This window comes from Lycium ferocissimum, chromosome 9, assembly GCF_029784015.1.
Source record: "Lycium ferocissimum isolate CSIRO_LF1 chromosome 9, AGI_CSIRO_Lferr_CH_V1, whole genome shotgun sequence".
NCBI classification, from domain to species: Eukaryota; Viridiplantae; Streptophyta; class Magnoliopsida; order Solanales; family Solanaceae; genus Lycium; species Lycium ferocissimum.
This window is the reverse complement of record NC_081350.1, coordinates 14274181-14288567: the sequence shown is the minus strand read 5'-3', so window position 1 is coordinate 14288567 and position 14387 is coordinate 14274181. Positions and strand designations below refer to the sequence as shown.

Here is a 14387-nt window from a genome sequence, read left to right as displayed (position 1 = left end):
GAGTGGCGTGCCTAATTTTGTAGCTAATAATTGATGTACTAAAAATAATAGTGCCCCCATTGCGCTGAAATCCTGAGTCCGCCTCTGGGTAAGATACATCAAGAATCAACCTAGACTGGGTTATAGATGAACATCATTACATCAGAACGCTTGAGAAGGTGATTATATTTTGGGATGCAGATTGGTCATCATGCATCTTATCCAAGAAATCACCCAACTGAAAATATCGGTAGCCGCAATTAGTTGTACATTGTAGATATGAAGTGGAGTGTAGTACACAATTAGTCAGAGGAGGTTCTTGGCTAGCTTAATTCTGCTTTTGTAGCTAATTATCATAGCCAGTTGGGTAATGAAAGCTAAGCTGGTTTCATTTCTCAAAACCATTTTCTGTCTCTACATTGATACTCCCCTTCTCCCTTCTAACAATTTATATTCTAGTATAATATTCCAATTAAACTTTTTAAGTTCTCATGGCCCATATTGTGGATGGCGAGTTTAAGATATTAAATGGACTTACGTATTAATATAGTATCAACGGGACAAAAATGTATAAGTACTGGTTACAAGGTCATACTTTTGACATAGAAACATAAAAATTATAGTTATTGATAATTGTGAAATTCATGATCTCATTTACGTATAAAAAATTGTAATTTAGATCTTCTTATGATCAAACATTACGTCAGGAATACTTAAGTTTATGTATACTTTCAACATGATCATAAATGATTGTTTTTGACGTGAAAAACCATTAAGTAGCCAATTAAATTGTGGATTTAAATTGTGCAACTCAATTAAATTGTGCCAACCATTTTAATTGTAAATTCATTTTGTAAATGCGATAGGTCGGGCTAGTTGGATGTGCAATGATTTTTGGTGTTGGTTTTGCTCCGATAACGGCGCAAAAGTATCAAAAAACCCACCCTCGTGTTTAAATTGTTTATAACATATTTAAATGATTTTTATACTTTCAACATGATCATAAATGATTGTTGACGTGAACATTAAGGATCAACCATTTCCACATTTTGCGATAAGTCGATATATTTCCACTCAAAAAATTGTTTATAACATATTTAAATGATTTTTATACGTTCATTATCTTTTCTTCAAAAGTAATAGTGTATATATATATATATATATATATATAATATTTAGATATGCATCAATACAAAAGAAAATGCTGGTCTAAGCACTCAGTATTGAACCTAAAATTATTACAATCCGTAGTAGTTCTAATACAAGTAGTTCCTAGTAATTCGAACAAAAAGAAGTGCAATACACATCTTGCAAGAAGACACTTCTATATATTCGAATCATTTCTTCCAAAATTTGCAACTGCACTGAGCAGAAATTGCACCTGACAGTGTTCTACGAATCGTTTTTGACACATACAATTGTTCGACCACCAGAACACAGATATATGAAATAATAGGCATATGATTGTCAGCAGAAGTATGCATTTAGCATATTGGTCTAATTAATTATGGCCACAAGAAGCAAAAATAAGCTGCATCTAAACCTACTGGCCAAATGAAGGTAGAAATCTGTGCAACGTCGAAAGGCAAAATATGTGGGCTGCAACGAACATACTCAAAACTAAATCTGTCACAGACGCACTAATATGCTTGGCCGGAAACATAATCTCCTCAGATGAACAGTTTCCTGAAGCAAGAAGAATAAAATGTGATAACATAAACTCATCTCTAGTGCAAAATGAAAAATAATGGGTAGATATTCTCGAGTTATGAATACACACCTCTGTGTTATCATGATCATATTGAATCACAAAGAGACATCTGCAGCCCCTTATGTCATGAAATTTCTTTTGAATTTCTAGAATACGAGCTTCAACATAACTAGCGTCGTCCTTACTCTCCTAGTTAAATGAAAATAGGAAAAACCAAAGTATAAAGTTGTAGCACACTGCGATAAACAAATATATCTGCCACTTAGTGGCCGCCATAGTGAATATCCATATTTTCTACCATTTATGATCTCATTTTCACACGCTCTATCAACGGAACTAGCCCAAGAAGTTATTTGCTTTTCTAATTGATCTCTTTTTCTAGAACAACAGGAAAAGAAGTTTCCATAGAAGAAAGGGGTACCTGGAAGCACAAAACAGGATCCCCAACCCTGACTTTGTTACATTCTGAATTTTCAAGATGTACAGATCGTTCGCGGACCGACTTTCTTACGTTTACCCACTCGTCCTCCTCTGATCCAAATCCCACATATCTCACAAGAACTTCCTGCATTCCACAAAATGTCAAGCAGCATCAACTTCCTCAGTTCAACTAGTGCTATTTCTAACAACATCTCATTCAAATAAGCAGCATATTTGACCAATTTGAACTACTTACAGGTTCTCCTGAGCTAAGAAACCGGTGCGAGATAAATGTATCAACGTCATACCTGTCAAACACCATAAGCATTTTACTTCATTAACCCCACAACGAATGCATTGATTCAAGTGAAAGTTACTAGGTATCTATCACTAAAGCATTAGCAAAAAATTTATTGTCCTTTTATGAAAGGCGGAGGCAGATTCTCACCACCGCTAATTATGTGGGCCTGACTGTTGGGAATTAAGGTTTGACAAAGAAAAAATCTTTTTGAATTTCAATTTTGAATGGACAGGTAACTAATCAAACTACATTTCGTGATTGTTGTCCAATAAGAAATTCATGAAACTGCTCCCAAATAAAAAACCTGCACTCAAGATACCAATTTTGATCTAAAACCATTAGTTTCATGAATAACATTATTCTGGAGCAAAAGCCTCTAAGACACTGGATAGTTGTTATCAGCTCTGAAGGAACAATATGTTGGATAGCCCTACAAGATTCAATGATCTAAGAGAATATGACAGATTCTCAGATGTTTATTTACCTTTCAGCCATAAATGATGAATAAAAGGGCTTGGACAGTTTTAGCCATCAAAGATGGTCAAGGAATAAAGTGTAAAAACTTCAATACATTTCCCTTAATATCCACCATATTGCATTTTTACAGGAAGGGAGGATTGTAATGTAGCTCCCCCACCCGGAAAAAAAAAAAAAAGTAAAACTTTTTGCAACCAGCCTTGACCACCATCAAAGGGAAAAGCACCAAAAAGTGTATTGCAGAAAACTTCTAACAACAAACGTTAGAAAAGTAAGATAGTGAAAATGGACGTTATTTTCTAGTAACATCATTCTGATGGAATCCTTTGAGCTACTGACTTCACAATCGTGTCAGTGTAGTTTGCTCAGCAGTAAAGAGAAACTTTCTTCTTTCCTTTTTCTTTTTCTTTATTTTTAGATTCTTTTTACAGGTCAAAGAAGAGAGTCTAGAAACAGAAATATCCAAACTGTTCTTGGATCTCATTTTAATGGCTTAATGCAGAAAAGGTTGAACATGCATCTTAATGTTAGTGCTAAAATAGCTGTGTAGCCAGTACTTTTTCTATTGAAAAAAATGAGTTAAAGACTTTCTGGTTTGCTAATGTAGGCTTACCATGCCCCATCTACTGAAGACCGAGCCTCAAATTCTATGTCTGACAGATCTGGAACCTTTTTACCTGGAAGAATTTGTCGGATTATATGAGTGCAGTTTTCTGACAAAAGAACTGCAGGTTTAGAAATAAAGGAAGCATAAGTAGAACTAATCATTTGGATAAACAGATTGATTTCCAAAACAATGAAACATATCCTTAGGTGATTCTTTATTTGGCAATTAGTTATAAGATTTTCATTAACTGGATCCTCAAAGCAGTATGCATATTAAGATGGAGGAAACCACCAAAAATTATCTCTTTTGCCATTGATATTCAATGCGAGTAGAATGTAACTTTAAATAAATCTTAAACCTTCCATTAGAATTGATGTAAGTGATTGACAAGAACACAATTTGATCTCAGTAGCTTAATGAACAAAAAAAACTGAGAAAAAAGCAAGACATAAAGAACAGGACCCAAAAGGAATTTAAAATAATTTTGTCCTTCGGTGGGGATTATACCAGGTATGTTGTTGTTGTTGTTGAGAGGACTTGTGAAACAACAGCAATTCAGGGAGGATAATGAATAGATAGAGAAGATAGAAGGCGTAATATATTTTCAATCTCATGCAGAATTATCACAGATCATACAGCTGTCAGAACAAATTGTTTGCAACTGAAACTTTTGAATTCTTTGCTTGGTGTTTGAGGTACTATTCATGAGAAGTAACTTTAAGAACCTTTCAAGGAGAAGTCACCATATAAATGAGACAAACAAACAAATCCAGTTACACTACTGAATAGTGATATTGGATATGAAGGCATCAGATAACCTTAATTTGTATGCATTATTAAATTCTTGCAAGAGAGTAACATTTATAGTGTATTAGTCTCAACTCTTAACATTTTAATGGTCAGTGAGGGAGGAAAGTAGATGAAGAAGGCAATTTCTGCACCCGCAAAACAATGTTCCATCTAACCATTATGTCAGATATCAACTTTCATGGTAGACATAGATCAGCAGAGACCTTCAGGCATATGACATTTTTGATTTGCTTCATCTAAAGCACATTCTTCTGTCATATCAGGCAGTTTCCTGTTGGCCTCTGCTGAATTATCGTTTGAGAGACAGCTTTTCTGCCTGTTCTGGAACCAAGTTTGTACCTAAATTCAAGTGAAATAGTACAACTTAGTTTTATAAGGACATTCAGCCAAGAATATCAGATCCTGGAGTAAGTACATCGAACTATGAACCTCGGTCCATTTCACGATCGGTTTTCCTGCACGACCTTTAGAGTGGCTGAAAAATGCCAAAGATGTGTTAAAGACAAATTCATACAAAACAATTTTGTTGATTATTCAACAAGAAACACAACTTGATGCAGAAAGTGCAACTCACCTGAAATCCTGCGCCAATTTCTTGCAGAATTTTTGGTCAAAAACTTTTTCTCCTGATTGCTCAAGTAAGTTTTCCATTTTCTCAATCTGCTTGAATAACAAGAGAACATGAAAAGATTGCAATTCATAAGAGAGAAACTGAAAAAAAAAGTTGTTAATTCCAACATGTGTTGCTAATGTTGCAATTCTGAATAACGAATAATTCATAATGTCCAAAGAAGCCAAAGGGATGTGGAGGACTAGTCAAAGGTATGCATCTGTAATACTCCTATAAAGTTTCACCCCTTCTCAAAGCTCAATATAAATAAAACACAATGTGAAGTAACAATCAAGACATGAACCACAACCACTGAATCTAAGTAGGTCCAATTCACAATTTGATTCAAGAGATTTTTTCTTCACTTAAAAAATCCCACCACCGTTGCCATATAATGGTTCTAGACATAGAAAAACCAACCACGAAATGCTCTAAGTGCAACTCAATAGGGCAATTCCAGAAAATGACTCGAATCCTCGAAGGAGCAAATAGCCAAGTAGGTTTGAACACAAGTGCTCATTGCACAAAGTAAGCAGGCAGAAATGACAAAATTCACAATTACAATAAACCATGACCAAAAGCACAAATATAAGTAATCAAGCAGGCCATTCTAGAAGATCTTGCACAATGGGTAGTTTTATAAACCAATCAATAACCTCCCCCAAAATCCCAAATTAGCAAGGCATGCTTAATTTCGCTCTATTTAAGGTCTATTTTATTCTCATACTCAATACGTAGTCTTTTAAGGAAATTAGGATTCTCTAAGTCTTCACATTGAACCCTACACGGAGACAGAGACATCTAACTAGACTAAAAAGACTCCTAGCAAACATCGGACCTAATATAAGTGTAACACAACTAAGCTTTAATCCAAACTAGATGGTATAATTACCCTTTGCTTTCATTCAAGCTTGATCTTAGTTGAGTCTGCATTGATTCCAAAGGATTGTAGATCTTGTAAAACAGTCCCTCCATTAATTTAGATCTCTCTTCCTCTTATCACCTTCAATCATCATATTGTCACATGTACAAAACGGTGCATATAGATATACATGACTAAATCATCCAAGCAACCTTCTCTCATTTTATGTGCTATTCGCATCCATTGTTAGACGTGATCATTTTTTATTTTGACCAATGTAAATTCATTTTAATATGTATATTTATACACCATTCACCTTGTAGATAAATTGGGCCTCTAAGGCTCAACATTATCATCCATATGGTATTACCGGTTGCACAACTGTTTATAGACCACAACTTCTAAATTAAAAATTTGATATAGTAAAAGGAATTTATGCATTTTAGCTAAATTTGACATAACTTCTAATTTATAATAGCAACCAATTGTCCTGCATGATACAAATACATATTTTTACAGACTATAGAAATCATTTTCATGCTTTAGACCAGCGAATAAGCAGGACAATATAGAAAGACACCCAAACAGCAACCAGTACAAGCTTCAAGCTTAAGCGAAAAGGAAATGGAATTTCAACTCTGCAACAAAAATAAAATGCTACACACAACTACAAGCTCTTTTGTGAACAAGGGTTCACAAAAAAATTGCTCTTTGTTACCACCTCAGCCAAAAAAGCGTCTTTTTTTTTTCTTACAAATGTGGTGCCCGGACAACTTGAGCGCAGCTCGACTAATTCCACAAAATATACCTGCTACCTCCCACCAACAACATGTACCAAATAACACTGTACTATGGTCTTTACATGCAACAATAGCTGTTAAAGAACTATGCATGCCCAAGTTGATTTAAAAGAAAAGGACACTTCATTTTATTTATTAGTATTATTATATGATGCAACAGAAAAATTCAAACACACATAGAAAACATCATATCCATCAATTTCCCCAAGAACCCACAAAAGCCAAACCTTAAAAAAAGCGTTTTAAGATAAGAAACAAAATTTTGAAATAGGAAAAGCACCTCATTTTCTGTAAAACCAGAGAATGGTTGCCTCTGTCTGGGACGAAGGTCCATTTGAAACCAAACAACACAAAAAAGAAAGGATCAAAGGGTCATTCGCAGTTGAAATTGAGTGACACTTGTTTTGGGCGCCTTCTCAAATACTCTTATTGTTCATTTTGTGTGTGTTGAGTGCTTTTTTTGTTTTGTTTTCCCTTTTATCTAGGGGTGTGTTTGGTTTTCCGCTTTTACGGGTTCAAAGTTCAAACAAGAATGTCACGCATATAATGGACCTGAAAACTTTTTCTTTTCTTTTTTCTAAAAAAGAATATATTACACAAATAAGATGGTGAAAACAACATTTCACAAACTTACCGAACTATTTTTGGGAACCTTCAAATAAATTGCACCTAACTCCCTTAATATTTTGTGTTTGAAAAATAATACCCTTCATCTTTTGAACTTGATAATAAATCAACGCTTCCATTGCATATATTTTTAAAATATTAAAATTAACTCTTAATTAATATGAATTACAACATGTATTTTTTGAGTAATTAAAGAATTAAGCAATAAAATTATATAAATCTCCTTTGTTCTCATTTCGTTTTTATTTTTTCTTTTTATTCTCAATCTCAAAGCCTCACTTTTTTGGTAGAGCTTCAAATTATCTTGATGCATTTTGTTATTTATATTATTGCTAATATTAAAATTTTGCTTTAATTATTCAATACTGAGTAAAAAAATTACTTTTATTTTCATGTTATTTGTACTTATTAAAAGATATAATGGTCTTTAAAATATTTTTAAAATGTCAGACTTTCAATTATGATAAACAACAACAACGAACCCAATGACTTTCAATTATGATGTCTTTCTTTATTTTTCAATTGCTTGAAAGGAAATATGAAACACACTAGTTACCCCCCTCAATTTGTCTTGTTTATTCAAATACACACCTTAATTTTGCGGAATTCTATGATTTTCGGACTTGTTTAAAATAAAACAATTATCACCCCATGAGATCAGGACCGATTTCAGTAAGACAGTGAAACTCATGCACTGCACATGTTTATGCATGTCATATTTTTTTTTAAATGTGATTTTTTGCTTCTTTTTTTTTTTCACTACCCACTGAACAACCACCAAAAAAAAATCTCTAAGGGTGTGTTCGATACGGAGGAAAATATGTTCTTGGAAAATAAGTGCATTTCAACTTATTTTCTCGTGTTCGGTTGGGTAATAAAAAATAAGTGAATTTCTTACTTATTTTCTCATATTCGATTGGTTGGTAGAAAATATTTTTCGGAAAATACCACCCATGCCCCACCAACCCCACCACCCCATACCACACCAACCCCCACACCCACCCCACCACCCACCACCCACCCACCCTCCACCCCCACCCAACCACTTCATTTTCACCCACCCCAACCCCATCCCGCACCACCGCTCTATCCAACCCTCCCACCCACCAACCCCTCCCAAATTTTCTATTTCATATATTTTATTTAACTTTTATAAAAAATGAAAAAAAATTCTTATCCACCCCAGCATCACCCACCCCCAACTACGACCCCACACCAAATTTAACCACGCAAACTTTTCATTTTTATAAATTTTTTATAAAGGCAAAATTCAATATGAAGTAGAAAATTCGGGAGGGGGTAAGGGGTGGGTCGCTGGGTGGGTGTAGAAAACAAAAAAAGAAATTTTTTTCAAAACTTTTTTGAAATAATTTTGTTTTTTTTTTTTGTTTTTTGGGAGGGGGTAGTAGAAAACCCCAATTTAAAAAAATAACTTTTCAAAACTTTTTCTTTTAAAAGAAATTATTTTTTTTTGGAGGGGGTGCTGGGCTAGGGGGGGGGATGTCATAGAAAACCAAAATAAAAAATAAATTCCAAAACTTTTTTTAAATAAACTTTCCAAAAAAAAATTCTTTAAAAAAATGAATTAATTTTTTTTTTTTTTTTGGGGGGGGGGGGGGGGTCCACAGAGGGCGGGGGATGGGTGGTGTAGAAAATCCAAAAAAAAAAATTAAAAAATTAAAAAACTTTTTAAAAAAAATTGGGGTGGGGGAGGGTGGGTGGGGTTGTGGGAGTTGTTGGGGTTTGGTGGTTGGGGGTTGGGTTGGGTGGTGGTAGGGTAGTTAGTGAAATGTCAATTGTTGACTTGTTTTCCCTAATTTGATTAGGGAAGTTATTTTCCCTAATTTTGAGGAACTTGTTTTCCAAAAGAAAATGTTTTCCGAAAATTTTGACCAAACAAACATGAGAAAATTAAAAAATATCTTCCTACATACTGAACACACCCTAAATCAAAACTATTACCAGGCCATCAACTAAGAAATCAAAGCTTGTCCCTAATATTGAGGATAATCTCGAAAACATTTTTCTCATTTCTCCTTTGCTTATATTTAAAACCAACTTAACAATACCCTCTTGTCCTACTTTACGAATAAAAGGTCAAGAAAAACGCTTAAAAGTAATATATAGTGAATACTATGGCAAGTATATTAGACTCAGTAGGAAAAAGATCTAGTTTTGTGATTGAAGTAAATTTCTAGACAAAGTTTAAAGGCGACATTTAAAAAGGCCTATCGAATAATGGTAGTGGCCTAATTCTTTTATAGCTCAAATTAAGAACTTTTATAATTTGGATATTGTTTTTTATGATTCAAATAAAGAATTTTTAGTGAGATAAAAGAGTTACGTTTCTGGTTAGTGAGATATCATAGATAGGTCATCCTCACTCTGGCTCATTATCCAGAGGTTGGTTTTGTTTCTTGCAAAACTTTTTAGCAAATGATCGATTTTAGGAAAAACAAGGTCAGGGTCAATGAAGTATTTAAGGATAATGATGTTGGAATTGTCCGCACACTTAGTTGTTCTCCACATTTCTTATCTTATTTTTTGGGCTAAAAATTCTATTACTCATAAGTCCTCAGTATATAAAGATAGATGGTTAAGAAAAAGTTTTGTACCTAACTAAAAACGAAATCAATCTGAGCAATCAACCGCTTTATTCTAATATGTCTCAAGTCTATCGCCAAAAAGCTGTCCGTATAGTGCAAGAGAGCTCACATTTTTTTGCTTACTCTTTATTTTTATTTTTAATTTTTAATTCCGGTTCACTCCAGGCTATGATCTGGGCCTTTTGCAGTTTGTGATTGATTGTTAAGATTTTCTATAAAATAATTCTTTCTTTTAATATATCTCTTCTTGTTTCTCAATCTTCAAAGTTCTTTGTAGCGATTCTCCACCAGCTCCCTCTTCTATCTTATATGTAATCATCATAAACTTGTCTTATTGTTTTCTTCAATTGTCTTGCTTTGAAGAATTTGTTTCTCAGTGAAATTTCAATCATAAATAAATTTACATCGTGATCTAGGTTTCATTTACGATCGAGAAGTTATGATTGAAAGAATAGAGAAAATTTGGTAGATGAAGTTTAAAAAAATGGAGTCGTGAAGCTTGATCGGTCAAAAATAGAAATCAACGCTGCTTATATTCCAGTCAAGGGTGTATTTTTACTTCTTCTCACACGTTTCATAAAGAGTGAAATTACTCTTTAATCATGTCAGCAAAAAACGATGAAATGCATAGAATATTAGTCTATTACCAAATATAATTTTTAGAATCCCCACAATATTTAGGCGTATAGTTGGCAAATAGGACTAGATAAGGAGGATAATTATGTATTTCAGGTACTAGAATATTAGTCTATTACCAAATACAATTTGTAGAAATACATAATGGTCAAACAATAATGCTTAGGATGCTTAATCTAAGAAAAAAACTAACTCTGATACCACATGTAAGGATTTTCAATTCTAGCTAGACTGTGATTTTGATTCATGAACAATCTAACATAATAATCCTATCGACAATTTCATATTCGTTAGAACATAATATTTTACACGTAAACCTACAATATTAGTAATTCAGTCAAGAAAACATATTCGAAGTAGCCATTACATTCTTCTTGACTTGAATTAAGCGAAATCACTTGATTTTGTGTTCATGAGAAAATCAGTTTTTCTTTTCTATCTCTTGACCTTTGTAAATTCTTTTAACAATACGGTAGACGAAGTATGTCATTCTATTTTAATAAGCAGAGAGAGAAGACCGATGATTTAAGACATAATTCCGCTTTTAATCAAAGTGGGTTAGCGGAGAGTTTTCATCAATTATAATTTTCCTTAACAACCAATAAGGATGTAGTACTTACTTTTTTCTTTTTAATTAATTTATTATGTGTTGACACCTAGTTTTTGCCCTCCATAAATTTTATTTAATTAGTCGGACTTCTTCAATCACCAACAGAGTAGAATATGTGCTTTTCAAAGTCAAATGGATATTACAAAATTATTTCGGTGGCATTTTGCTATTTCATTCGGCAAAATGTCATCAAGTATATCACTGTATATAATTTACATATTTTCCACGTAAATTATGATTTTTAAACATATTTATTAGATTCAAAGTCAAGATAGTGTAAACAATTATTTAAACTAAACAGTGATTAATTGATAAATATTTTACTCCGTTAAATCAAGAAATTTAATTAATCAAATAAATAATCAATTGTGTCTCGATTTTCATATCAATTTAGCTTTAACCATTTTCAAATTTGGTTATGATTGAAAAGTTTAATTGATTTCTACGTTAATTTTGGTTACAATTGAAATGATATCACTCAACCTTTAAATTAATTTATGACCGCTATTTGCAAAACTAGCCAATTTTCATTTAAACCTTTACATTTTATGCAAAGTTGGGCCAGTGCATGCATGCCCATTTTGAGCAAAGCATTAAATGTTTTGCCCTCTCTCCGTCCTATCTCAGCCAAGAATGAGGTGAGGTCGCCCCTCTTTTGCTTTTACTGCGAAGCCTTAATGGTTTTTGTCTCATTGCATTTCCAATTCTCGATTTCTATTGGTTCTTTACACATTGGAGGGATTCAAGAAGAGTTTTCCCCCCAAATTCACAAGTCCCACATCGGATTTGAGTATTAAAACCCTAGGATTTGGGGTTCTATATAAAGAACCCCATTTCCACCACTTCGGACAAGTTTTCAATCAGTTGAAGTCTCCATTGAGATTTCTCGACTGAAGTTTAGCTTTCCTAGGGATTTGGCTTTAAGCCGGAACCTTTAACTAGCTTATTTTAGTATTTTTTAATTTTCTTTATTTGTGGCTGAGTACGAGTTTTGAGAAGCTCAAGGAAATCCCCAACTCCAAATCTCGATCCAGGCTGCACTGAGAAAGGTAATACTTTCTCCTTTCATTTAAATTTAGCATTTACTTATGTGTTTCTATGAATGTTAGTTTGGTTCTGTATGTATGAAGGTTAATTCGTCGACCCGTGTGTTAGGTTATGGCTTGTAGTTAGCCTGCTTAGTGTTTGGTTAGGGTTGGGCTAAGTATTTAGGTTACTAAATGTTTGATCAATCATCTGATATTTAATTGCTGGTTAAAATGTAGTTAATCCTTTAGTATTAAGTCATGAATAACTTTGGCTAAATGATCTTTAGGATGATAATTTACTTTGTAACGTAGATAAAATTAAGTTAATGACCTGAAAGTATTACAAGGGATCTGTTTAGTTCATAGGGCCAATGATTGATATTCTGACGTCATTTGAGGATTGATTGTGCCTGATTAAGGTTGATTACTTGAATGAGATAAGATTAGAGGTATTGATTAAATTATAAGCTAACTGATTCTTGATAATTTATTCACAATAAGTTAGATCACAGGGAAAAGAGTCGAGTCGATCAGGCTCGATGATCAGGAGAAGCAAAACGAAATCCGAATTTGGCCGAAAAACAAGCAAGGCTATGGATACCATGTCACGACCCAAATTACGAATCGCGCGGGCACCTACCGTATTATCACCTAGTAGGCGAAATCTTACCAACCAACCCATTATTAAAAACTTGTCTTTATAACTATGTAACTAATAACATAAGTAATAGGTAGAAAACATCATAATCCTTTATGTAAAATCAAGAGAAAACTTCCCATTTCCCGGGATCTAGTCTACACATGTACAAGAGCGTCTATCATACAAGGAATAGACAGAAAATAAAATGACATAGCTTCTGCCTGGAATGAGATGAGCAAAGCTGTAGGGAGATGTCCGTCAACCAACTAGTGAAACCTTCAACAATAACCTAAAACATACCTACACCCCCCAAAAGAAGGATGTAGCAAGAGTAGCATCAGTACACCACACATACTGGTAAGCATCATAGGCCGACTAAGTTTAGTTCACGCAATATAATCTAAAATTAAACAGAATAAACATATATGTTAATTAACGATTACACTTATTAGCTATTCCCACTAAATAATAATGCATCATGAAATTACTCGGAGCCCTTCTATTACTATCACTTACATAATCGCATGATAAGGAATAACATAACCCAACGGCCTCATCTCTCTCGTAGACTCTCAGACATTCGTAACTTGAAGATAAGTAATTGGACCAACTCTTCATACCGGTTCGTCCTATTGGAACTCATTACATTTCCCCTTTATTCCCACAATATAAAGACTTATTAATTAACCGGTAGACACAATGATAATACGATTCTAGACAGCCCTCAGTTGTTATCTACTTATGGATTGTTCCTTATACAAATATCAACAACCCATGAACAACGGAACTCCCAATTTAAGTATTCCATTCTTAGCCTTTCCTAACGTAAACATTAAATGCATGAGAAGCCATAATTACTTTACCACGAAAGGATCCAACTCTTGAAATCTCGAAAGTGAGTCATACCTCAATACGATGCCATAAGACTCACAAACACCATCAAACAGAATATAAATGTATATACAAAAAGGAAATAATTACGGAAGTACAATGAAATAAATGTAGTCTCTCACCAACCATGTACACACATGCTAAATGGTAATGTTTTCCCCAAATAGTCATAACCTACAGGGGACCCATGGTGTCCATGTACCACTCGTTCCGAAACAAACCTCGGACCACGAGTTCACAACAAGGCTACATCGTCACCCCTTGTCAAATGTGCCTTACGTAGATGTATATGTTCCATCTTCAATTATTATCAGTATTTTCCATCATAATATATTATTAGTAATTTCCATTACGAGCTATTATCCGTAATGTCTTAGTCGAACATAATCAAATCATAAACACGGAGTGATGCCAGCATCAGTGATGTACTAATTGAATTACCACAAGTCATACTAGAACTCGATATTAATCATGCATACCCATAACATAAATTACTATAGAAAAGCATGCGCCACCTAACATGTCGTAATCCAACCTGTACTAAGACCAATTTACAACCGCATCACGCCCCACCCTTCTAGACCTTCCATGGATACACATGCAACACTCATATCCCTCTTAGAATAATTAGCTAAGTTTCTCACTGCTACAAGCCCTTTTTAATGCTAACAATGTCAACCTATCGTATGTCCAACCGAACTTCTTGTCTGAAGACCTAATCATGATTTTTCCTGCCAATTCTACGTCATATATACGTTTCACTAATTAAAGT

The 14387-nt window shown here is 33.9% G+C and overlaps 1 protein-coding gene across 2 annotated transcripts; it reads right to left on the bottom strand.

The window, feature by feature from the left end:
• Positions 1 to 1181: 1181 nt before the first annotated feature.
• Positions 1182 to 7115, bottom strand: LOC132029689 (protein SAWADEE HOMEODOMAIN HOMOLOG 2-like). 2 transcript variants are annotated; one of them, XM_059419011.1, is made up of 9 exons: positions 6858 to 7115; positions 4880 to 4965; positions 4735 to 4780; positions 4509 to 4644; positions 3502 to 3613; positions 2367 to 2418; positions 2112 to 2255; positions 1760 to 1879; positions 1182 to 1665 (listed from the first exon to the last, which is right to left on the bottom strand). In XM_059419011.1, the coding sequence occupies exons 1-9, from the start codon at positions 6909 to 6911 to the stop codon at positions 1609 to 1611; spliced, it is 807 nt and encodes a 268-aa protein (XP_059274994.1). In that variant the 5' UTR covers positions 6912 to 7115; the 3' UTR covers positions 1182 to 1608. The 2 variants fall into 2 exon arrangements, with proteins under 2 accessions (XP_059274994.1, XP_059274995.1); XM_059419012.1 differs by having other exon boundaries at positions 3502 to 3565; positions 6858 to 7105.
• Between the last annotated feature and the right edge of the window lie 7272 nt (positions 7116 to 14387).

Excerpts from the sequence above, each read along its gene's own strand:
- LOC132029689 (XM_059419011.1), bottom strand. The coding sequence starts at position 6,911 with ATGGACCTTCGTCCCAGACAGAGGCAACCATTCTCTGGTTTTACAGAA. Across the intron at positions 2,419-3,501 it reads TCTTCAGTAGATGGGGCATG|GTATGACGTTGATACATTTA; the intron begins GTAAGCCTACAT and ends GGTGTTTGACAG. Across the intron at positions 1,666-1,759 it reads ATGATCATGATAACACAGAG|GAAACTGTTCATCTGAGGAG; the intron begins GTGTGTATTCAT and ends TTCTTGCTTCAG.